The following is a 24,912-nucleotide window of genomic DNA, read 5'->3' as shown; positions in this document are numbered from 1 at the left end:
AATAACAAACATAACAACAACTGGAACATTATATCGTATAAAGAGCAGCCGCACTCAATACCTTACGCAGAAACGCCTTTTAATGGTTTCGAAAAACAAAACAAAAAACGAAACAACGTTAACTTAACGGAAAATGCGGAAAAACAATGAAAAGCAAAAAGGAAAACGTAAATGAAAAGACTTACCACGTGAGCCTGACACGTCGTTTTTGTAGTAGATGTTGTTGTTTATTTTGTTATTGTTGTTACTCCTTACACTGCGCAAATTAAATGTTCGCATGTCAGCGAGCAATTAATATTGTTGTACTTTTCATTTGTTTGAACTCATTGTGTAATACACAATTTAACGATGTTGTATGTTGGTCGCCATAATGTGAAAGCTGTCAGCGGAAAAAATGATTGTTATTAAAAATCTTCCAGGAAAGGGTTTAATTTATTAAACTATGCACTAATGAAGTGACTTATTTACGCCTGAGAAATTAACGAGAATTAGAGAAAATTAGAGAGTCTGATTCGTTTTCATGAGTATTTTCAAATATAATCTCAGATTTGCACTTCCTATTATTTAAGTTCATAAACTTAGCTTAACTTAATTCGTCGTTATGTCTTGGGGGGGTTTCTCCAGTCAACTTCGAGCAATTACGGCAGGTGGGTCAAGTTTCAAAACTTCTGACAATCATTCGAATTATGTTCCTATTGTAGGCTATTTCCGGTGCCAATTGGCCTGTTTGTAATCATACGTTGATTGCGTAAATCGAGCAAATTGCATTTTGGCATGCTGCGATATATTTGAACTTCGGTCTTTATTGTCTTTCGTCCTCAGTCCACGTGCACACTTATGTTCGATTACAGAACAACAATGGCTGCGTTAGTAGCTTCTTTTCATGACCTATAATCTGCCATTGTTGCCGTGCTCATACTCTCGTAATAAGCTTCAATTTCATTTGTCTCTAGAATGGAGAATGAGTTCAGCCAGTTCAGTTCTCTGTAACTCGAGCATATTTCTTATTAATAATGACAGAGCAGGCACGAGTTTCATATTATTTTAGTCATTTCCGTTTTTTCCTTTTTAAATGCCACAAAACTTTCCACCGCGTGGCTGGTGCCCACATAGTTCGACCAAACACGCGCACAAGCGATGCAAAAACAAAGTTGGGGAAAACTGAAACTGAAATAACTTTTTTTTTGTGCTGCGTTGGCACACAGTGGCCTACGGTCATTTTACATTTTGTTGCCCTTTACTTTTTGAACCATTTTTGAGTAGAATTTTAATAACGCAAATTTAGCCTACGCAGGCAACATTGTTTGTAAACTCAAGCTAAAAATTATACAACATACTCGCACCGGGGGATCAAACAGAAAGAAATATAATCGAGTTGGGGGAAAATTCCTGACTGAAATGCATTTTAACTTAGACACACATTCATTGAATAATGCATGCATTTCCCTTGACAACTACATTTTTTTTTTCTTTTTTTTTGTTCGTGCAAGCATTTTAGTGGTAATAATTGCAATTTAATAACTGAAATGACAATTTACTTTAAATTCTTCTTAAAAAATCGGGGCTTGGAGAAACTAAATTTTTTTGTTTTGCCCTATTTTCAAATTATGTTTAATAAGAATTTCGGTGCGGTCGTCTGTCTGATTTTATGACTTTTGCCATGTTGAGGATAGCTTTATAGTGTCTACTTCTGGTCCCTGCTGCTGACAAACTCGGTCAAGCGATTTACCCGTCCTCCACTGAATGCATCTTGTTCTCAACCAGGTGGATTTTCCACCATTCCCCTTGAGTTTTTGGCGAGTCATTAATTATGTATGACGTGTTGTGCTTTCTGGTCGCTTCTTGGCAACCTCTATCTTCAAATTATGCAATTGTTAATGAGGCCTTGAGGTGTGCTTCCATAATTATCCAATTTTATTAGATTGAGATAGCTACTAGTCTGCATACATATAGTAGCTATCAAATAATGACGCCCAAGTGGCCCGATACCGGAAGTGGTAATACAAATTTAATGGTCGAAAGATTAACTGCAGTTAATCGAGAATAAAAAAGAATAATAGGGCAAAAGGTTGACTGGAAAAGTAAAGTATTATAAATTTTACGTCGAACGTATGCACCTTTTTGAAATTATAGACATTCCCAGTGCAATTTACGCAACAATTAAAATGAATTGTGTAAACTAAAACATTTGCAACGACATATGGCCCATATGGCCTCTATGCCACCTGTATACGTGCTTCATGTATCCTGTGCCAACTTCGTCATGCCACGTAATCAAATTGTCAACAAATGGAATTCTTCGCTTGCCACGTGACTCACGTGGCGCACTAGATACATGTCGTTAGTCCCAGACGACTTCCAGTTCTTTAAAACGCAATTTATCTATTACTTATAGATATATAATTTCTGAGACACGCATTGCATATTAAATAAGATACTGTTTTTCCTACTGCTTACCATGTCCTTTACATATAGTACATGCTGATATATGTATTTATATATACAAGTAGTATATAGTTCAGTACGTATTTCAATAGCTAACAGATGTTGAGGGTTGGCCACGTCAACCCAACTATCGAACCGCTGCTGCTTACATTGGATTAATGCGATTTGTCGCTTGATTACTTTTATAATTGAAATCAATTGTATCTGCAATGTACAAGTATAGAACATACTGAAATATACATATAGTATATGTATATTTATTTTCAGTTCATGTAGGTGGGAAATCCAATTACAAGTGCCATTACTGGACGAAGTTTTTTTTTTTTATTTTTTTTTTTTACGTGAAATTGAATTAAATTCCTCTGCCCTTGAAATGGAATATAAAATGTTCCACATACACAAATAATACAAATTTTATATAATTTACATGCAACAAATATTTTGATCCATAAATAAAAATCAATTACCCTTTGAAAATTGGCAACCACAGAAAATTTCCAAACTCCTGTCCACACATATGTGGGTGTGATTTAACATAATGTGGTCGTGCCTTTTTCGACCACAATGTTATTGTCTAGCTATGCCTGTGGGTGCATTCGACTTTGTGTTTAATTATGCAAACCTCTCGCTCATTAATATGCCCAGTGTTTGAGCATTAAACGCTGCCGAAAACATATAATTTATGAACGCATTTGATTTAGGACCACCCGTATTTGTGTGTGCGTGTGTTTTTATACTCTGTACATAAAATGTAGAAGAGTATATTAGGTTTGAGGGAGCTGAAAAATGTAACAGGCAGAAGGAGGCGTGGCGGACCCCACAAAGTATATATATTCTTGATCAGCATGACGAGACGAGTCGATCTAGCCTTGTCTGTCTGTCTGTCCGTCTGTCCGTCCGTATGAACACCTGGATCTCAGAGACTATAAGAGATAGAGACACCAAATTTTGCACTAAGATGCCTTATGTGTGTATTCTATACGAGTTTGTTTTATTTTTTGATTTTCCCCCACTTCCCCCCTATGGGGGTTTTCCCGATTTTCCATTCGTATAATCGCCTATATCTCGGAGACTATAAGACCTAGGAACACCAAATTTCAGTCCAAGATGCCTTATGTGAATACGCAGAAAATGTATATTTTGGAATTTCCCTCCGTCCACCCCCCCCCCCCCCCCCCTCCCATGCAAACTCCCGTAATTCTTGAAATTTCGAACTAAAATGCAAATACCCCCAGTTATTTATTATGTGTCCGTATGCCAAGTTTCACTATGATAGACCGATTTAACAAGAAGTTATAGCCATAAATATATTTGCTGCTGCAGCGCTGCTCAAGCGCTGCCCAAGAGCTGCCCGCGTCTGTTGTTGATGTTGCTGTTTGGTTGACTGCTAACATGTTTACACAGACACGAATAGATGCGCATAGGCATTCATACACTCACACAGACGCAATTGCTATGTAAATGTGAAATTATACACCATTTACGTAAGTTCGAATACCGAGAAAGGTAAAATCGATAAATTTTTTTTTTTAATTTTCTTAATTTTTTTTTTTATTTTCTATAATTATTGCAAACATATGTATAGAGTATTTCAAAGTCGGGACACCCGACTTTAGCTTTTTTGTTTATTTTGTTTTTTGCAACAATGAGAAATATTTTTTGCATATCATTTCGTGGGGCCTCACTGGTTAATTAAATGCGCCAGCTTAAACAAATTACTTGGCATAAATTGCATTAATTGTTTCCCTGTTATTTACTGAGCGGGGAATGTTTCATTGTGGCTACAAGTGATGAATTAACATAAAGTTGTGCTTCGCACAGTAAATTTATTTATTTAGTGTGATATTTGGCCTTCACTTTATAAGAAACTACAAGAACAAGAAAACTTTTACAAATCAACGAACAAGATATCTGTATAGCTTTTTAGAGAACTCCCACCTATAATTGTAAGAGCAACTAAATTCATTAAAAAAAAGGGAATACATAAGCATCTTAGTGAAATTTAGTTCCTAATATTATAAATTTTTACCTCATTTGGGTCCCAAGCCACAGAGAAATGTTATTGCAGACGAACTGGGAAGACAAAGAGTGTGTTGGTATACCGATGCCGATCTGCAAACTATCAGTTCGAAACCACTGTCAATCGTTGCAAATAATAAAACTACTCAATATTTTTCAAATATACGAATTTACCTTAATTGGTATATACATATATTGGTATATAATATTATAGGCTATATTTTATTAATGGAGAATATCACTTAAAATCGATTTCTATTCAAACCTACCAATAACATGTGTCGAAGTTTTTCTTTTGAATATACACATAGAGACACAAATTTGTATTTTCTGAAAACTTCTCCACCTATTTGCCATTTGAGTATTTGAACAAATGTGTACATACAAGTATTTCTTGGAGCCATACGGACGCATCAGTGGCATTCAGAAAGCTTTATAAATGCATATATGAGCGTACAGACATACTTGTATGTGAGTGAAAATTGGCTCGTTAGTATTGATGTACGGTTTTTTAAGCTACTTAGACTTCAATATTTTTGCTGTCAACATGTCCAATATACATATAAAGCCATATTTCTCTGAGAGATTTTTTCTGTGCCACATTTTGAATGCGGCGACCAATTTTGCCATTCATTTGTTTGCGTACATCCGACTTTCACAATCTCCATTCAACTTTATTTATTGCATAGTTTCGGAGATTAGCATTCGGAAAAGCTGTTGCCACATTTGATTTATAGTTGTTTATTTATTTTACCTCTGAATGCAGGCGAAATCAATTCTCGGTGGCGACCACCAACAGAGCTTCATTATAAGCGAGAAAATAAAGGAAAGAAATAAATATGTTTGACTGCCATGCACAGTAGTATTTGTGGTTAGTTTTTGGGTGAGAAGTCAGCCAGGGAGCCAATTATAAATCGTTAGTACGGTTCGTTATAAAACGCGTGCATGTTTGGAATAAATTGTCAGCATTTTAATGCACACCACAGGACGCTGTTTATTTAATCTTATCAATGCAGATGCATACTAGATTTTTTGGCATTCTACATTTATATATTTAATTTATTTTAATTATAGTTTGTTACGTGTCACCCATTATTCCCACTCATTAGCGATTACAGCGAATTTGCCACAACATAACGGATGTTATAGGAAAAATAATAAAAATATGCAGCTTATTCTATTGCTCAGACCCTTACTACTAGTAATTGCTCTGCTTAGTGCCTATTGCTTTAAAGCTGTCATTTAATGTCTGAGCTAATGGCTTACGGCCAAGTTCTTGCCAGCACACGAAGACGTTGCATTACCCAAGGTAAAGGCCCTTCTCTGGCCCTCTTGTCTCGCCTCATCCATAACTCATTCGTTTTAATATTCCCCGGTATTGTTGCCTAGCAGCCTTCACCGTTATTCCCACTAGCTTGGCCCTTCTGTTACAAACACGGGCAAACACAACTGCAGCTAGCTGGGTGAACAGGTTTTAGCCCAGGTAATTTCAAAGCAAAAATGCAGCGCCCAACTGTGCAAGCTGACAACCTACAATTTAATTAAAATAATAAATTGTATCCAATTTGCTTTGAGCTGCAACGGACTCACAGAACTAATGTGGCATTGATAAATGAAACAAAGACGAACTATAACGAGGAAAGAAGCTCGGCAGAAGGGCAAACCGACTCACTTAAACGTTAATCAATTAAAGATTTTCCTGAATAAAATTGCGCAATTCTTTGAAGCATTGTATGTGTTCTGGAAATAATAAATGTATTACCATTAAAGTGCTTACAATATTTGGAAAACTAACAGTTTTCTTAGAGATTTATTATGCTAATGCTGAAGCCAAAAAACCCAAGTTGCTTTCATATATCTACCAATCCAACTTGAATTGCATAAGTACCACTTGAGTGCATAACTAATGCAAAATTCTACATACAGGCAGCTCTTAAATCCTTAGCCTGCAGCCCATCTAGAGGTGGGTCCGCAAATATTGTAATCGTGAGTGCAAAGTCCTGAAGAGATATAAAAATGTGGTATCGAAGGAAAAACTGTAAACACCATGTTATTACTGATTAAATGATTTTTATGAGTTTCTAAAAACTTAAATTAGCAATTCAATGAGTCTTTTATTTTCAATTTTATTCGAAGCTAAACATTTAATTCTATAGAACAACAAACCACTATCCTTCGACTTCTTCATTAATTTTGTACTATGTAGTGTTTACGTAATCGAAACAATAGTCAAGAACTGCAAATTAAAAGCTAATTTACATTTCCAAGGCTTAACTCAAATTTTGTTTAGATTTCATCATCGATTATATTTCCGCTCAAAGAATTTGCCATTCGTTTCTGCATCTCTTTATCCAATGCCTAACTCAAATTTTGTTTAGATTTCATCATCGATTATATTTCCGCTCAAAGAATTTGCCATTCGTTTCTGCATCTCTTTGTTTTAACATCCGTTTATTTATCTTAACTATTTTCGTTTCACTCAAACTTGCCATCTGTATTCACTTAAATTCTAATTATTTAGCTAAGTTTCAGCTAAATTCTGCTTCTACTTGTACATTGCCCTAACTCCCATAATAAATTTGGTCTACTGATGAAATGAGCTGAAATGTAATCTTCCACAAAAATGTGAATTTAATTTAATAACTTCGCGTTTTCTCACGCACCCAGCTCTGCTCACAACTCAATTCATTTTCTTGCAGAAGTGCCGGCAATGAAAAGAAACAACGTCAGTCAGTGCTGGCATCAAAAACAGTTACAAATAGAGCAAAAACAACAACGAAGTGGCCACTTCTGTACCACGAGAAGACATCAGCTAATGAATTTTAATTACGTAAATAACTTTGCTTGTGCATTTGCTTGTCCTTCTCCCACTTCGTGCATGCCTTCCTGCTGAGTATTCTTGCCATTTACTGTCATTTGCGAACCATAATAAGCTGGGAAAAACAATAACAAAATATTAGTAAAGCACTAACCAAACTTTTGCCAGAAACAAAAACAACAGCACCTGAGGAATTTAATCCGATTTTTTTTAACACCGTCCGCTGCTCATTTTGTGCTCTTGTCCTTAACAGTGGCTCTGAAGGAAGCGGAAATGATTTTAACGTTGCGTGCAAAATTGCGCCACGCGGAAATGGCATATTATGAATTAATTAAGTATGAGCCAAGTTTATGAGAATGGCACCGGAAATGGACCGCAAGTCATTTAATGTGCTTAAGCCCTGCAAAAATTGCACATACGTTGTGTGGTACGCCTACACCTTGAACAGGACCATTGCGTGCGTTTTCCAGACGTTCTCAATGTCCTTTGTTGTTGCGTTTGACATTTGGTGTAGAGCTTTATGCCCTAGCGTGTCGGAGCAATAACAACTAAGGCAACAAAAGACAGTATTAGGTATTCTAATGCCCGTATCTGTACTAAGTATGTGTATGTGGCGTATTAATTTTATTGGTTGCCTGAGTACGGCGTCAGTCGCGATTCGTTGTGTAACTGTTTGGTTAAATGAGGCACATGAAAATTTTATTTCATAACTTTCCCACACATATGCGTGCATCTTCGAATTTTATGAGATCATGCGCTTAAACTTATGTGAAATGCGGCATCAGCAGCGGAAGAGTGTGTAGAACATAGTGTTGAGTTGGCAGGTAATAAACCATGAAAATTTAAATTTCACTGCAATCGCGTGCGAAACACATAAACTTTCATATATCCAGCGGCCATAAAAATGTGGCTTAATCAATGTCAATCGAGTTTAACTCAAGAGCTCTACCATCGAATGAACGAGCAATATACAATATTTTTTTCGAATGTTTCAAGCTTTCCCAATTTTAGCAAGCCTGAGATAAAATGATAAAATTGGATACTCCAATTAAAATATGCAGTAAAAAACTATTGGCTTAATTGTGAAATATGTATGAGTCGATTCAGTTGCATTCATTTAAATGTATTTGCAGGCGTGTATAAAGTGTCTAACAATTCGATTTCTATTCAACGCCCCAGCTATGGCAACATTTGGCGCTATGCAAATTGCTAAGTTGGATAAATCCATTAGGTACATGAATTCAATTCACATTTAAAGAAAAAATTCAAATATGTTGAATGTTTTATCTATGCTTTCACAAAGTCGTTAGAAAAACAAATTTGGAATGGGTTAGATATCTCGAATAAAGAAATTGGATATCAGCTAGAGTATACAAATAATTTCCAAGTAGAGTTTTGTTGATTGGGCGACGACTCCGCGCATTGCTCATCCCGATTAAAGGAATCCCAATAAAACAACTTTAAAGTGTTGATTAAATATACTTCTCTGAAGTATCCACTCAACTACAAGCATGTACTTTAAATAAATAGAAATTTATAATCACTAAATAAGGTCATAAATATCCGAACTTTAGAACATGTATGTAGTTCATTTCTTTTTAGGAGTAATGACTATAGTTTAGCTTCCTGTTTCATAGCACCAGCAATATTTCCCAGCAACCTTTTGCTGCATTCCCATCAAAGTGGTTTATCAGTGATCTCCCTCAGAATGGGTTTGTTCTCAGCAGCTCTAATAGGGACAATTTTTCTGCTCTTTGAATCCACTCTAACCTAATTTTTAACTCATTCTTCGCAATCATTTTATCAGATTAATATTGTATAGCAAATTAATCTTCACCTCTCTAAATTTTAAAATGTGCAATATTGGCACTTAAGCGTCCACTGAATGAGTGAACAGAACAATGCGACCGCTGGAATACAGATGTTTTAACAGTTGAATTTTTGGCAACTTCAATGAAAGCCAACATACGAGTAGCTGCCACATTCAACTCTAAGTAATGTGTGTCGGCCCCAGAAAATGAAAGAGAAAGCATTTAAAGCACCAGGTAGCTATTAAAAGTGAAATGTTATGCACTTCAGACTTTCACACCAACTATGGCTACCTTGCCACAGCAGGCAGCTGCCACAATCACTTGCCACTTACCACCTGCCACTGCCGTCGGCCGCAACTGCCACAGCGCGCTCTACAAAAATAGCCTTGCTCGGCATATCGGACGCCATTTTTCAAGCCGCAAACTGAATGCGCGCTTCTGTATCGCCAGCGAGTCGAGCTGGCACATGGTTGTGCTTTTATTGATAGTGTTTGGGGTGTAACCAGCCGCCTCACGTGTCAATTTATTATTACTTATTCAAGGCCAGTTTCGGTGTCAGTGTGTGGGCAAGCGTGAAAAATGCCATAAAAAATTAATGCTGACCAGGCAGGCAGACAACCAACATTGAAACATAGGCCAACGAATAGCATCGTTGACTCACTTCTACATTTTCTCTTTTTATTCCAACTTACTCAGCTTCCTTCATGCATGCACCCTCTTTTGCCTTTTGCCCCACGTCTAAGGTTTCACTCAAGTTTATTAGCAAAGTTCTCACTTTTTCGACAGTTTTCCTAAAACGCTCAAATGAAAATTCTTAGAATTCAATTAAATATCGATTATTCCATATATGTAGGATTGTATATGTGTGTGTTTGGGTGTGTAAGTGTGCAGACATTTAGTTTAACTTGCAATTGAAGTTAATTGCTTCAAAAAGTTGGGCACTTAAAGGTCAAACTTGCGGGGCAAGCCTTGAACAAATCAGCAAACAATCAACGCAACAAAAATCCATTATAAAACTGCACTTCAACGTCAATGCTGTAGGCTGTGTTCGTATATGAGATTTCTGTTAGAAGGGTGAAATGGAAATACAGAAACTGAAGTTATAGGATTTTAGTAAAATCTTTAAAGAAGTGCGCTGGCGAGTCTTTGAAACACTCTATTAATCCTTTCATGTTCCCACTTTTAATTGCAGCAAAAGCCGCAACAAAAATCCAAGCCGTCTACCGAGGCCACAAAGTGAGAGAGACCATGAAAAAATCGGAAACCAAAACTACAGCCAACAATGGCAGCGCCGTTGCTGCCGCCGCCGAGGCAGCCTCGTCATCTGCAGAGCCAACCAAAGCAGAGCTCGAGGCTGAATTTAATCCCAATGACAAAGGTAAGTGAAACTTTAGCAGCAACGCTGTAAAGGCGTCGATAAGGGCTAAGGTTGGGGGTAACGTTTGCGCTGACACTGGCCAGTCATTATACTTGTAGGTATTTGTTACGGTAAAAATATTTGGAGGGTTAGCGGCAAAACCTTACAATAAGAAGCTCACAATAACAGCAATCAAAGAGGCACAATGGCTCCAAAACGAACCAACGGCAACTTGAATTGAATGTGCTTTGAAATAGCAGACAAAGCTGAAAGGTCAAGCGGATACCAAAAAAGGAAATACCAAGACAGAACAGTTGAAATTCCTTTGATGTGTAGTCAAATGTAGCCTCTCAATGCTCAAGTACTTGTACTTCATTGAGATACTTATTGTATAAGTATTAAATGAGCTCAAGAATATGAGATGACTAACGGGCCACTACCAGTTAACTGACTATACACGTATAAAAAATTGGTAGAAAAAAAAAATAATCCTCCAATTGAAATAGAAGAAGAATAAGAGTATGTACATTTATTAAAGGTTTTTAATCAGAGAATTAGATTGGATTAGATTTAATTAGATTAAATGCAGCCTATCCGTTATTTATTTCTTTGTGTACTTCAACATGCCTCTCAAAATTATTGTTTCACCAAGTACTCTGAATTTAGCACTTCAAATCAATGAACTATATAATTTTGAAAATTCTATAGTTCCGGGAGTGTGATTGTTGAGTATTTTTAAAAGCAATAATAAGATCATATCCGTGGTGGTGCCAAAAATGTTTGAAAGTTCCTTCAATTCTTTATCGACAGTATAGCGCATTTTTAACAAAACCATCATATTTAGCGATATAATTACAATTTAAAACAAGAGAGAACGCTACAGTCGAGCAAGCCCGACAGTAAAAAAGCCTGTACTCTCCACAAAAAAGGAAAATTAAAACAAGAGAGAACGCTACAGTCAACCAACCCGACAGTGTAATACCCTGTACCCAGGTAAACTTCCGTCACAGAGCTATATGCGCCCAAAGCAGCAGCAAAAAGAGGAAGAAGAAGATCAAACTTGTTGCTGCAGTTTGGGGGGGGGGTTGTACTGGCGAGAATTAAAAAAATAAATAAACTCGTCCTTTCTCGGACCTAGGAGAATCTGGATGCCAACTTTGGTTATTCTAGCTTTTATAGTTTCTGAGATCCTTGCGTTCATCCAGACGGACGGACGGACAGACGGACGGACATGTCTAGATCGATTTCTCTCGTCATTCTGATTCAGAATATATATACTTTATGGGGTCGGAGATTCTTCCTTCTGCATGTTACATGTTTTGCACAGACCTAATATACCCTTTTTACCCTACGGGTACAGGGTATAAAAACATAAATTACTTATCGTCGTGACCAGTTTTTCGATGAATGGCAGCGCTAAAAACGAACTAAGAATCTTTCAATTCTATCTCCAATTATAAGCATGATAGCGAATATTAAGGCATGGCTGCACATGCTAAGATGCTGGAGCTAAGCTCAAAGGTTTTTACTACGAGAGTGGGTTCAGTTTTCCATCAAGTACAACAGTCACACCATTAGAAATGCCTTTTTCAAGATTCTCTCAAAGGTCTTAACTCAAATGGCGTATTCAGCAACTAAGTACATCCCTTATGAACAGTTCTACTTCTTTACAGCCGCTTGTCCCTTTGCTTTGGCGTTCCTCGTCATATGATGCCTAATTAGCCGTTGTCGTTTGTCGTTGATGCAACTGAATCGCCCATTGTCACATGTGGAGGCCCCGAAACGTCTTTCAGAGAGACGCCTCCTCATAACGCCAAGAACTACTATAATTAAGCTCTGCGGCAAGTCCGCACACTCGCACATACGTATAATGTCCCGCACACGAACACACAGACCCATACCTACAGTGTTCAGTGTTCAGTTTTTCCATATTATATGCGGTGGCGGTAGCTGTCTGCAAGGCTTACATGCCATGACGTCGTCATACGCGTTGGTTATGCGCACTGATGACAGCCTTTAAGTTTTTAATGAGCAGGTCGGCTGACGCTAACAGCAGTTAAAGGCATTGTGCCTCGGGCAAATTATGGGCAAAACTGGCTAAAATGCTGCGCGTGGATGTAACATCTTAATAGGGTTAAGCGCCTGCTCCCCTGGGGCTAAGAGAGGTTTCCCTTTAAGTTTTGCATTATTTATGAGCGCTGAGCCACACGGTCTTGTCAGTAGGCCCCCAACGGTGGCTGAAACTAAACCACTAGGTCCGCCTGTCACTTGAAAGCAACTTTAAGCTGCCACACGCAGTAGAAAACTTTAGCTGCATTTTCCCTGGTGTTGTTGGTATCGCCACGGTGACAAATTCTTTGTAACACTCTAAAAACATTACGTAAAGTGCAAGTTTTCATTGCAGCCTGTGAGTTGAGCAAACTGTACTTCTTGTCTGTAGCTGTAAAGTTCTTCCATACAAGGGAAGTTGTTGATTCACTACAGAAACTGTGCGAAAAATATAATTGAGTTTTCTTACTTGATTTGTAGGTATGCGTAATGCAAAAGTAGCCTACAATTTCTATTTGATTTTTTAATACACCCAATTGGTGCTTTGTTGTAAGTTTAAAAACTTAAACTTATTACAAATATACATAACTAGTCCTAGTAATATTTCATTACATAGGCTATTCAATTATTGATCGACCCAATCATCTACTTCAATCTATGGCTTTGGAATGAATATTTAATTGTGAGATCAATCTACCACCGAAACGCAATAAATGTTTTTTCTCACCTCGCAAGGGCGTAGGCAGGCAAAAAAATTTGCCATATAAAGTCGACCACACGTTTATTATTAGACAAACTTTTCGCCTTAAAATGAAACTGAGTTGGATATGTATAAATAATTTTTTAAATGCATCGTGCATTATTTAATTAAAATTTTAATTTTTTGACCCCTTTCCCCCTTTGGTAAAAGCGTGTACGCCCTTGTCACCTCGGAAAAAAATCATCACTACTGCTGAGTGCGTTAAAGGATTTTTACAGAATTAGTCAGGCAAATGTGAGCGTCGACAGTCAGCTGTTGCTGACAGCTGGTTTGGAGGGGAGAAAAGAAATTCGAAGTTCTGTGGCGCCGACATATTTTTTGGGATTCTTCAAAATCAACTGTAGCCGAAACCACCGGAGTTTTCTGTGACACCCCTGTATATTATTATTTCAAATCCTCAACACTGCTACGACATCAAAGGTTTTCATGTGCGTTATTTATTAACTAATTCAAATATAATTGTATAAAATGTTATTGTTTTTGTGTTATTCTGGATGTTATTCCTTAAAGCTACGTACCACATAATTCAAGTAACTTTCAACATGTTCTATAGATTGACTTTGCTATATAATTTTGGCTTGTTATGCTTACGAGTGCCCCTCGTACAATTGCTAGTTGCATGCATTTTAGCCCTTTATCGACAGTTTTTGGTGCTGGCCTAGTTGCAAATATGTGGGTATTTGCACACAGTGTCCAACAACAAAAACACTATAGATAACCAAAAAATAAAACCCTAGGCAAAGTTTGTATCGTGCTGGCAAATCGAGCAACTAACCAACCACACGCACATGTCGAATAATATGCCTGCTGTTTAACACAAACGAAAACAACAACTGTTTTTGGATTTTCATATGCAAACACCCTACACAGAGACACACACACGCACACATTATGCATACACTTTCATGCTTAAGCCAAAAAGCCATTGAAGGATATTTTCTTGCATTGCACTTGGCAGACTTCATGGCTGGATGGCTCTATAGCTAATGGCTTTGTGTTGTGCTGTGTTGCCTTTTGGTATTTCCAGCATTTGCTTTGTGCATAAAGCGCACACTAATTACAAATAGACACACATAACACAGACACACACGCACACGCACACAGACGCATTGCCATAAGTCGCAATGAGCATTTGGCCAAATGCTTTGCTGCCAATTTCTGCTCCCAATTATCTGTCTGTGGCTGCCGGCACTGCCATTGCCTATGGTCCTTGTTGCAAATTCTGGCCTCGTTTTTGCTTGCATTATCATTTCTCACTAATTGTTGTTTATTGGCAGTTTGCTGTTGAATGCCCCAAAGCCTGCTCATAACGATTTGCAATGAATGCAGTTTAAAAACAGACAATATTTGAGCTACGATTTATAGTATTCCCCTGCCGGCATAATGCCAAACAAATTGTGAAATATTCAATGCACATTCGTATTTATCATACCCGAAATAAAATAAATCCGAGTTTTGTGACTGCTACAAACGAGTCTAATTAAAAAATAATGGATCCTCGTTGTCTAGACCTTTGTTTCTGTTTAAGAATTATATGGGATCCTTATAATAGTTGGCGAATTGCAAAGAATAAAATAAGAAACTGAATATAAGCCACAATTTTTGTAATGAAACTCAAGTAAGTATAAGACATAGCAAGCAAACATAGTAGCAAATGCAGTAAAAGCAAAGCCTTTTATAATGAGCAGGTGCGTTTGATGCACCTGCCACATTGAATGAGGCAACACGCAAAATTAATAAGCAAAAAGAATGTAGGGAACCGGGGAAAAAAGAAAATAGCTCGTAGCTGGAATGTGTAAAGGTCAGCTAGTCAAAGGAAAAAATGTTAATTGGCAAAAAAATGTGACAACGATAACGCATTGCATACGATAATGAATGAATGTAAAAAAGATATATACAAATATATAAGTGCAAGAACTCTGGGTATTGTAAGAAAAAGAATAACACAATTGCGGTTTTGTTTTTTTAAATCCATTGGAAAATGCATATTACAATGTCAAATGTAAGGGTATATATAAATACGAGTATTTTAAAAGATTCTACTACTATTGAATTTTAGTAATGAACAACTGTGAGATAATTTTAGACGAGTTCTAAAAAAACTATATGAGTTGTGGCCACAATCTGCTAAAACCAGAATAGCTTTAGTAAAGTAATTGTCCAGTAAGGAAAAACAGTGAGAAGATTTTAGCCAAGTTCTAAAAACACGATATGAGCTGTGGCCACAATCTGCTGAGTGCATTTACCAAGCGGTTACTCAGCTGGTGCTCGGAAATGGGTCGGGGCCATAAAAGTTGGGAGGGATGTGCGTGTTTCTACTTTGCCGGATGTTGAACAAGAACAAGAACTGGAACTTAGCCGCGACGTTTTTTCTAATTGGATTTTCGGTTTTAGGCGAGCTTGTAATTTCATTTACGTCGTCAGCCTAGCAGCAACAACAACAGCAACATCCGAAACAACAAGCTGAGCCATTTAAGTACAATGTTAAGTGCGTTGCTGTTGCTGGCAATTTTCGCGCTTGTTTACCGCAACTCTCGCCCCTAAGGGCGGCGCATACAAAAGGCAAGTGGAAAAACATGAGCTCAGTAATGCGAGTAGAATAGAGACAACAACAAAAAAGGAAGCAACAACATGACATGAAAAACACAATTGGCGCCCCAGACTAGAGCACTGGGCTCGATGAATTGGCGTATTTATTGTTGTTGTTGTTGTTGTGTACGACCTCAGGTGCCGCGATAAGCAGACTACACTTTTTGTAAATACATAAAAATACATATATAGTATATACTATATATGTGTATGTATGCTGTACGAAGACAAAGTAAACGCCAAGGGCCTGAAATAAAACAGACGACAAATGTCGGACCTTAATTTATAATGCAGGTTGGCAAAAACACAACAACAATCATTATGTGTGTGTATCTGTGTGCGCGCCCGTGTGTGTGTGTGTGTGTGGTGTGTATATGCTTTTGGACAGCTGTGGCATAGACGCATGCTACCCGTTTGGGGGAGTGGGAAGGGGGGCGGGCTGGATGAGGTTAGGAGTTACGTTTTAGCCAGTCCCAACAGCTGAGTATTTATTTAGCTGCTGCTGAACGTTTTAGCAAAAGTTTGGCTTGTCTCCTTGTCAACGGCGATGGTGGCATTTACTTACATTTTAAATATTTTAACAATTTAGCACCTTTTGTGCATTTGTTGGCGTGCTTTTGGCATACCGAAAGGAACAGCTTACACGGCACACCCTTGTTGTTGCCATTAAGGGGTTTGTAAACGTTTTGATTGCTACCCTAATTTAAGCTCGGTAAACATTTAATTGCGGCTTTAATTCTTAATGTTGGAAATTGTTTGGTTTGCGGGCGAGTGGCGTACTTGTATGTAAATATTTTGATTGCTTAAACATAATTAACGGCTACTGCGTTCGATATTCAACTTTAAAAGGCAATTATTAAGGGACATACAGTTGAAAAAAAATTCTCAGAAATATGCAGTTTCTGTTCAGTTTTTGAGGAACGTCAGCATTTTGCGTTGTACCCCTATTAATTTATTTATTAATTTCTGTCCATCTAATATAAACGGTTCAATAAACTAGATAAGCATTTAAATATACAACCTTAAGCATATGGTAATTGAACTGAAAATATATCAGATGTAACCCAACACGCAGGCGGCCATAATTATCCAAGCCATTTACATTGAACCGCCTCCAGTCAATTAGCCAGCTTTTGAGCAGTTTGTGCAATTTTCATTATTTAAATTAATGTGTGTGCCCGAAAGTCGTGACATTATGGTCTCCTGCTTTGTAACCCGTTTGCTGGGCGCTGTATTCGAGATTAAGTGATAATTTGAATGGGGAGGCCTGTCACATAAATATGCAAGTTGCTAATTAAACGTCTGGCACAATACTCAAATAAATTCTCCTGTGGTAAGCACACTTAAGCCCTTCCGGAATGGATGGCTTGGTAGCTTGTGGCCTGCGCATAAACATACGAGTAAATATATTGAGGTGCATTAAAGTCCCGTCAAATCAAACAAGAATTTTAATTAATTTATATGCTATGTGCCAAAGCAGCTCTTTGCACAGGTTTGTATGCTAATTAATAGTTGAGCACTGTTTGAGTTGAACGTAGACGTAATTAACTCTTCAGCTCTTATATATGTACATGAGGTATTAGCATTGTGGTAGAATAATTCCTTCATACCGTTTTAAAAGATTCATCACTTGTGGGGAAGGATTTGAATATGCTCATTATTCTATCTATGTGGGAAATACAGAATCGGTTGCAGCAATTGAGAAACAGCCATATTTTAACTGGGTACTAAACTTTTCCAGGTAAACCTTTTAGAATAAACGATTTCCCCGACTTCCTGCAAAGAGGACTTACACACAATTTCGTTGCGAACAAACAACAAACAAAATGAGGCCCAATCTTAGCCACACGCCTTTTTCCCAACGGAAATTGAAAAATGAGCTTAAGTTTGGACAGAAAAAATCAATAAACAATGTTGTTGCTAGAGTTGACCCTTTTAAGAGGTTCGGACGGAGACCTAAATAGGCAATACACAGCAAATCTTGGCTGAAATTAATTGGGAGATTGAGCAGAAAAGGTTGTGCACATTTTTATGTCATGCTGCCCAGACGAAAATCGTTTTACCATAATTTATAGAATGTGCACATTCAACTGTAAGTGACGAACGTTCGACTAAACCTTCCCACAAATCGATCCAATGAAATTTATCAAACAGAACGGTATGCAAATTTTGAAAATTGGAAAGCAAATTATCCGACTATTTTCTTGTAGCATTCTTTGAGGTGCACTTTTCTTCTCTACGTAAATCAGAACAATATTTCGCTTTAAAGCCCCAAATGGCAAATGCCGCGCCCACATTCGTATGTAGATGTTTTTATATTTTTTTGTGTACACAAATGTTTTTATTTAATTGTAATTAAAATGCTGATTTATGACAAAAACTTAACAAGCTCCTATGGCAACTTGCAGAAGAACTTGTAGAAGAAAACACATCCACGTGTGCAAGTGAGGCAAATACCCTGTATTGAGATGCTAACAAGGAATTATGGACTCGTTCTGCTGATATACCACCCACTCGAAAAGTACTACTCGTATATAAATATATTTTGTATTAGGATGGCGAGACGAATCGAGCTAGACATGCCCGCCCAACCGCCTCTCTCACAATGTATTCATAGAATTTAGTTTTATTTGTTTGGAGTGGAGGGTGTCCAAAAGTCTAACTTGCGTGAACCTACCCTCTTTTTTTCAAATATCCTTACCACAGCGTGTGCTCATTATAAGAGCGTGTGAATTTGCTTCAACGTACTTGTAAGTGTGTGTGTGTGTGTGGGTGTGACACAATTACTTGGCACAAGGTACAGATTTGCACTTCTGCTAATGGTACTCACACACATGTATATATACAAGTATACTTGCATATTTACGGGTACATATTCATATTTATGTGCATATGTAGGTGAGCTTTATACGGAGGTAGACAACATAGTCTTATATATTCCTCTTACACATTTGCATTGTTTTATTTTTAATATAAATTTACATTGTTGTTGGTGCAGTGCTGTGTTGTGTTGTGTACATGTGAATGTGGGTCAAGAGCGTGGACTCTCACACAAACAATAAAGACACACACAACCGTGGACACAAGGAATGTGGCAATATGGCGCGCGCACATGTTGCTGCTGCCGCTGTTTCCCTTCTTGTTTCTGTTGCTGTAACTGTTGTAATAACAGTTTATTTTCCACAACCACGTCGCCTACTCCTGGCCAGTGTACACCTTTAATATTGCCAGTGACGCCAACCAAGGCAGCTCTCATTATGGGCAAATGGACAGGCAGCTTAAATTGCAAGCAGGTAGTATGAAGCACACATGGCGTATGAGTAATTACGGTTGTAAACGCGATCAGCGTAGTTAGCTGTTATATTTTTTCCCAAATATTGCATAAAAGCATGAAGTAGACGTTCAGTTAATAAAATTCTCAAAGAGAAGCTTTTTCTGAGCAAGCCATCATTAATAAATTTGAACTCGTTTTGCATAATAAATAGCTTCGGATTTCCAGAAAACAATTCGTTGCTTGGATCACCATTATCAAATGGGTATTCAGTTAAAGGTTCTCATATTTTGTTACCTTCAAGAAGAACGTTGACGAAAATAAAGTTACGAAACAGCAATATAAGATTATTTCCATGAAATGCATTCTTGGTCTTGCTTCTTGGTCGTTGACTTGGCTTGTTATTAATTCAGAATCCCTTAGTTTATTAGCCAGCCACGACAATGCGTTTCTCCGCAGGTGGTTAAGTCATAGCCGCACTGCTGATGGCTGCTCAATCATAATGTCAGCACGGAGGCAGCAAGTGCATGCAAGCCAACTACATGAGCCCAGAGTCGACCACTGCTCCAAAATGTAAATCAGAACATGCTGGCTCAGGCCGAGCTACCTGTACGTGCCTGATGCCCAATCATAGCAGGTGCAAAAACAACAGCCGCAAGCCAAAGATACAGCCAGCAAGCAGCAAAGCAAACTCAATTTCGTATGCCGACCTTATCACGCCGCTCATTCCCTCGGACAAGATGTTTTTGTTCAGGTTTTTAGACAGCATTCACAGGATTTGCCTGTGTGCCTTTGTGTATATGTCCTGTGACAAGACATGGTTTGTACGTGAGTCCTTGTCTAAGCATGTGTGGCAGCAACTAAGCAAATCTCTATCCGCGGCATGTCGACTTGTTCCTAGACAGTTCAGGCACGGCAGGCAGACAGACGGACAAAGTGAAACGCAATGCCAGCAAGAAGGGAAAAATATTTAGTTGGTTTTGTTTAATTTTCTGAAATGTTTGCTCATTCTCCTAAAGAGAAAGGCAAAGCTAATGGCGACAGCGGAATGCTAGGCACATCCATATGCATTAGCATAGCCAGCTGCACTCACGATTCTCTCCCTAGCCCATAACTGTGCCTTGGTCCTGCTGCTATTTGCACGTCTTGTGTGTATATTTTAAATAAATGTATAAATAATCATAAATGCAACAATGCCACGCGCGGTACGTGCATCAACTCTGGTCACGTTTCCTTACGTGGCGTATATGTAATTTAATAAAATACTAAAGCAGCGTCTCGCTTCGCGGCTTCAACCACAATTAGCCCGTTACGTGTTTTAACAAATCACGAAGGCTATCTTTATCCGTTATGTCTGCCACTTCGCATAAATTACCAAACAATCAAGTCGCAATCTAATCCAATATTTCCAATAAAATCTTTTAAGCATTTCCATAAATGGGCTCAGTAACAACTGCAGTTATGTAATCTAGCATGCTTGTTAAGGTGAGCGTGTGAGCGGAAAATAACAATTATGTAATGTAAAATTAAAAGGGGGATGAAACGACTACACAGAACCCACACTTACGAACACATGCAGAGGCATGCATTATTAATGTAAGCTTTGAACAAAATCAAAAAACGCCTTAGAAAATAGGGCTTTAAGCCTTCTGCTTATATAAATAGTATATTGATCAAAGCTGTATGTATTTGTTGGATTATGAAGTTCTTTTCAATGCATAGCATTGAGCATTACTGAAGGTAGTCCATACTATCGCTGAGTTCGATTGGAAAAGCCGTTTTGACAATAATAAGACACTTACAGATTGACAACAGAAGAAACATCATGCAGATTTAAGGAATTCGCACAGTTTGTTGAAAATCGTTATATTTAAATGATACAATATAAATCCTATTAATAAAAATCCGGTTTTTTTTAATGAAAATTTGATTAAGAGTGCCTATTTATCAACAAAACCTCAATAAAAAAGTTGTAAAAAATAAGCTGAATATTACATTTACTGCTGCACTAATCCTAAATCCTAAAATCCATGGCATAGCCTTGCAACGTAAGAGAACATCTCCACGAAGTCAATCTAAAAATTGCACAATAAGAGCAGAATAAAACTCAATTGACCACGGCACAATAAGTATTTTTTTTAATATTGTATTACAAAAGTAGCTATCGGAGCCTCGATTCGATTTAATTTTTTTTTAAAGAAACTGCGAATGCCTAATATAAATAACTAGCGAAAAATGTCTACAACTTTAAATGTTTAAAAGAAGAGCAATTAGAGGTATTATATTTTTTTACATTTTTAGCAGATCGGTTTGAGATCTTTAGATGAGCTGAAAAATGCACAAGATTAAGGTTATTAATAAATTAAGGTTCTATGGCAAATACACCTTGGGTTAGTGGACGCTTTGCAAAATTATTTGTGCCATATAAGTATGTTGAAATAATTGCTGCCTTCCGTGCGCCAATTAACGCTTAATTTGTAAGTGAATTTTTAAATCGATTGTTTTTAACACCATCAAAGACAAAAGCAGCATTACAATCCACAGAGTGCAACTTATAGTCCACAGGACCATGATTTAAAGACCACAACATTTGCTAACGTAATTAAATGCTAATTGGGTTTGGCGCAGCAATACAAAAATTAGCATCATTAGTACCCTTGTTTCTTCTACCAGTCGATCTATCTTTTTATGCTCCAGCTCGCAATCGAATCAAAAACTTTGCCAAAGCACGTACATGGCTTGACCAGAGACCAGAGACCCAGCCACATCCACCTATCAGCCCTCCACAAGCTATATGCAACCGAGCATTGTAAATGAAGCGTAATTTTGTTTTCGACTTTTTCACATCCTTGTGCACTCGGCGCACATTAAGTATGCACTGCGTGGCGAGGCATGATTTCGTCTGCCTCTGCTTCTCTCAAGAGGATCGAATGACAACGTAACGTATGCGTAATATTATTAGTCAATTCCTGCGTCGACAATGGCGGAGGAGCTAAGTAGCATCATGGGATAGGCTTGTGGCAGAGCATACTTTAAATGCTAGTATCGCAATTTCCAAGGCCGTAGTGTATTCTCGTATTTGGAATGATTTCCGAAATCAATTTCAATAAATTTTCGCATCAACTTGCAAATTGCAACTGTTTTATTTTATTTATGTCTATCCAACACACCTTAACAGAACAAAACAAGCAATCGATTTTATATCCACGTCTAATCCAACTGCACTTATTTTTAGCCAATTTATTTGAGCAAAAGTGCGACTACGTGACAAAGTCCTTTTCAAATACTGAACGGAAATAAAATGATGGGGGAAAAATACGAAGATGTCAAGCAAACGAATAAGTGAAATGGTAATGAATTTGCACGGAATTAAGGAAACTAACGACGAGATAATTCAACTAAGTTTAGAGAGTGACAGATAAATACAGTGGGGTGGGGAGAGTAGGTCAGGCAATGCATTTTCGAGGTAGTGAATGGAACATTGGACGTCTTAAAAGGTAGAGATTATTAATTTTAAAAAATAAAAGGCAGGGTACGAAAACTAATGCATACATATATTACAAGATAGTGAGTTTCATTCTCCATATAAATAGCTTAAAAGCTGAGACATAATTTTGGCTAAGTTGCCTAACTTGTGTTTTTCCGCTTATTTATTTCGAATATTGCCAAGTATCCTGAAACCCAGTAAAGAGTTCAATAGAAGTTCATCCTTATGATGAGAGAAATCACTTTAGATTACTGTAGACTCTTAGATTCTATATGGCCTGTAAAAGAGGATCAACGAAACTGAGTCTCACAACAAACTCTTAGAGGGAGAAATGAAAAGAAATCATGAACTTCACTGTAACATAAATCTCTCGTGATTCCTTTCTTTATCATATATATTAAGTATTTAATTATTTCAACCCAACCTTATACTTACATATGTATATATGTATTTCATATTGAATTTAATCTCAGCTACTCATAGCACAGCTGCATAAACAGCTCTGTTAAATTATTGCATAATCACCTCCCAACTGAAAGTAAATTAAAAGCAAATTCTTTTATAATGCTGTTGAGTCTAAAGTTTCAATGAGTGTTGCAATTAAGGAAACTACAGCAAATGCTCAAACTTTGGCAAAGTTTCCTGGTCACTGTACTTGGGGGGTGTGCTAAGAGATAGCACATATTTGGGTAATTCAGAGCCACTTAATTGTATCACAGACACATTCGCAGTTTACAACCATTTCCCCCTTTCTTCTCTTCTCGCCACAGAACTATGTGATGCTGCATTGAAAATTCAATCTACTTTCCGTGGGCACTTGGCACGCAAACTGGTCAACAAGGATGAGCCCGAGGATGTTGATATACAGGAGATAACTAAGAAAGTTGCCGAGGAACTAGATATTGATTTGACCGATCCTGAGCTGAACAAGGCTGCTACCAAAATACAAGCCTCGTTCCGTGGCCATAAGATACGCAAAGAGACCAATCCGGAATAAAGTGGTAATTTTTCATGCCCGGATGACTTTGAATTTGTTGGTGTTTCTAACCGAAAGCTGTCAAATGATTACTTTTAAAAAACAAAATAATAATAATAATACAACAAAAATCCAAATGATATTTCGAAGCAAATTGGCGACAGCCGCAGCAGCCAAGGCGCCTAGACGAGCAGCAAATCTTTGCACACTTGTAAACTTTTTAGCGAATATGTTAAATAAATTTAAACGGCATACTTAAATGAGAAATGTTTATAATAATATTGCTATAAGATAATAATATTCAATTCATTTCATTATAGGCTTGTATTGCTAAGCGTTCGGTTCAGTTGTTTACTATGTGTTCGAATGAGCAATAAAAAGATAATGCCAAGTTCCAAACGATAATGCAAGTTTTGGGCATAATATTAATAATTTGCTTTGTTTGCAGCTTATTATAATAGCTTTATAGAGCTTGATTGTTTCCTTTGTGGCCAAAGCAAGAGGCTACTTTAAGGCACATAGAAATTTTAATGTTTATTTTGAAAGATCTTAGTGTCAATTAATTTTTGTTGGCACTTTCCATCGACAAATTGTACCACTCATAAGCCCATAAAATTCTTAGAAGAAACAATGAGTATTGGGCTTTTATTATATTCTGGAAACTATTACAATGCTTGACCTAAATGTTTTAAGTCTCTAACAAAGTTGCTTATTACAACATTTTTTCAAACACCAATACAATTTACAAAATAATGTTTCAACTTGGTTATTAATAAATAGAACAACTTATTTAATGTTTAATTTATAAAGTAAACTACAAAAATATAGGCATAAATGAAACTAAACTACTCTTTAAAGCAAAATGCATTAAACGCAGTTAAAATTGCAAACCATGTTATAAGAAAGGCACGATGTTCCAAAAGAAAAATTAATGTAAAAACTGTAAAAGAAAATCGTAGGGCAACCAAAAAGGGCAAACCCTATAGTAAATGGTGAAATATATTGTTTGAATTCGGTTTGCCTTGCCAAACCGCACCAAATACGAGTATTGTGTGTATTTATTGTATCTACGAAGTAATTTTTAAAAAAACTGATCCTCTATATGCGGCAGTTGTTAAAAAAGATAGTGAAATCCGCCAAAGAAAACAAACTGGCAAACTGGGGTACTTAAGAATAACAGCGTAAACAGCTACACGACGTCAACAAATTTTTAGCGAGCTACTTAAACTGAAAAAAAAACTCAGATAATCTGGTGGCACAATTTTTCGTTTTTTACCAACTGTATTACAAATTTGTCTACTTGAAAATATTGCAAAATATATACCTACTA

General features: G+C 37.2%; 1 protein-coding gene across 1 annotated transcript in view; it reads left to right on the top strand.

Annotated features, from left to right (window-relative positions):
* Positions 1-23,685, top strand: part of LOC115622644 — a 36,553-nt gene extending 12,868 nt beyond the window's left edge. The window contains exons 3-4 of the mRNA XM_030516690.1: positions 10,286-10,471; positions 23,377-23,685. Coding sequence (XP_030372550.1) covers positions 10,342-10,471; positions 23,377-23,603 — 357 coding nt within the window. The 5' untranslated portion in view covers positions 10,286-10,341 and the 3' untranslated portion in view covers positions 23,604-23,685. The remainder of the gene's footprint in view (positions 1-10,285; positions 10,472-23,376) is intronic.
* Positions 23,686-24,912: the final 1,227 nt, after the last annotated feature.

The sequence above is a fragment of the Scaptodrosophila lebanonensis genome, unplaced genomic scaffold (genome assembly GCF_003285725.1).
Source record: "Scaptodrosophila lebanonensis strain 11010-0011.00,11010-0021.00 unplaced genomic scaffold, SlebRS2 tig00000001-arrow-pilon, whole genome shotgun sequence".
Classification (NCBI taxonomy): domain Eukaryota; kingdom Metazoa; phylum Arthropoda; class Insecta; order Diptera; family Drosophilidae; genus Scaptodrosophila; species Scaptodrosophila lebanonensis.
This window is presented reverse-complemented; position numbering and strand designations above follow the sequence as displayed.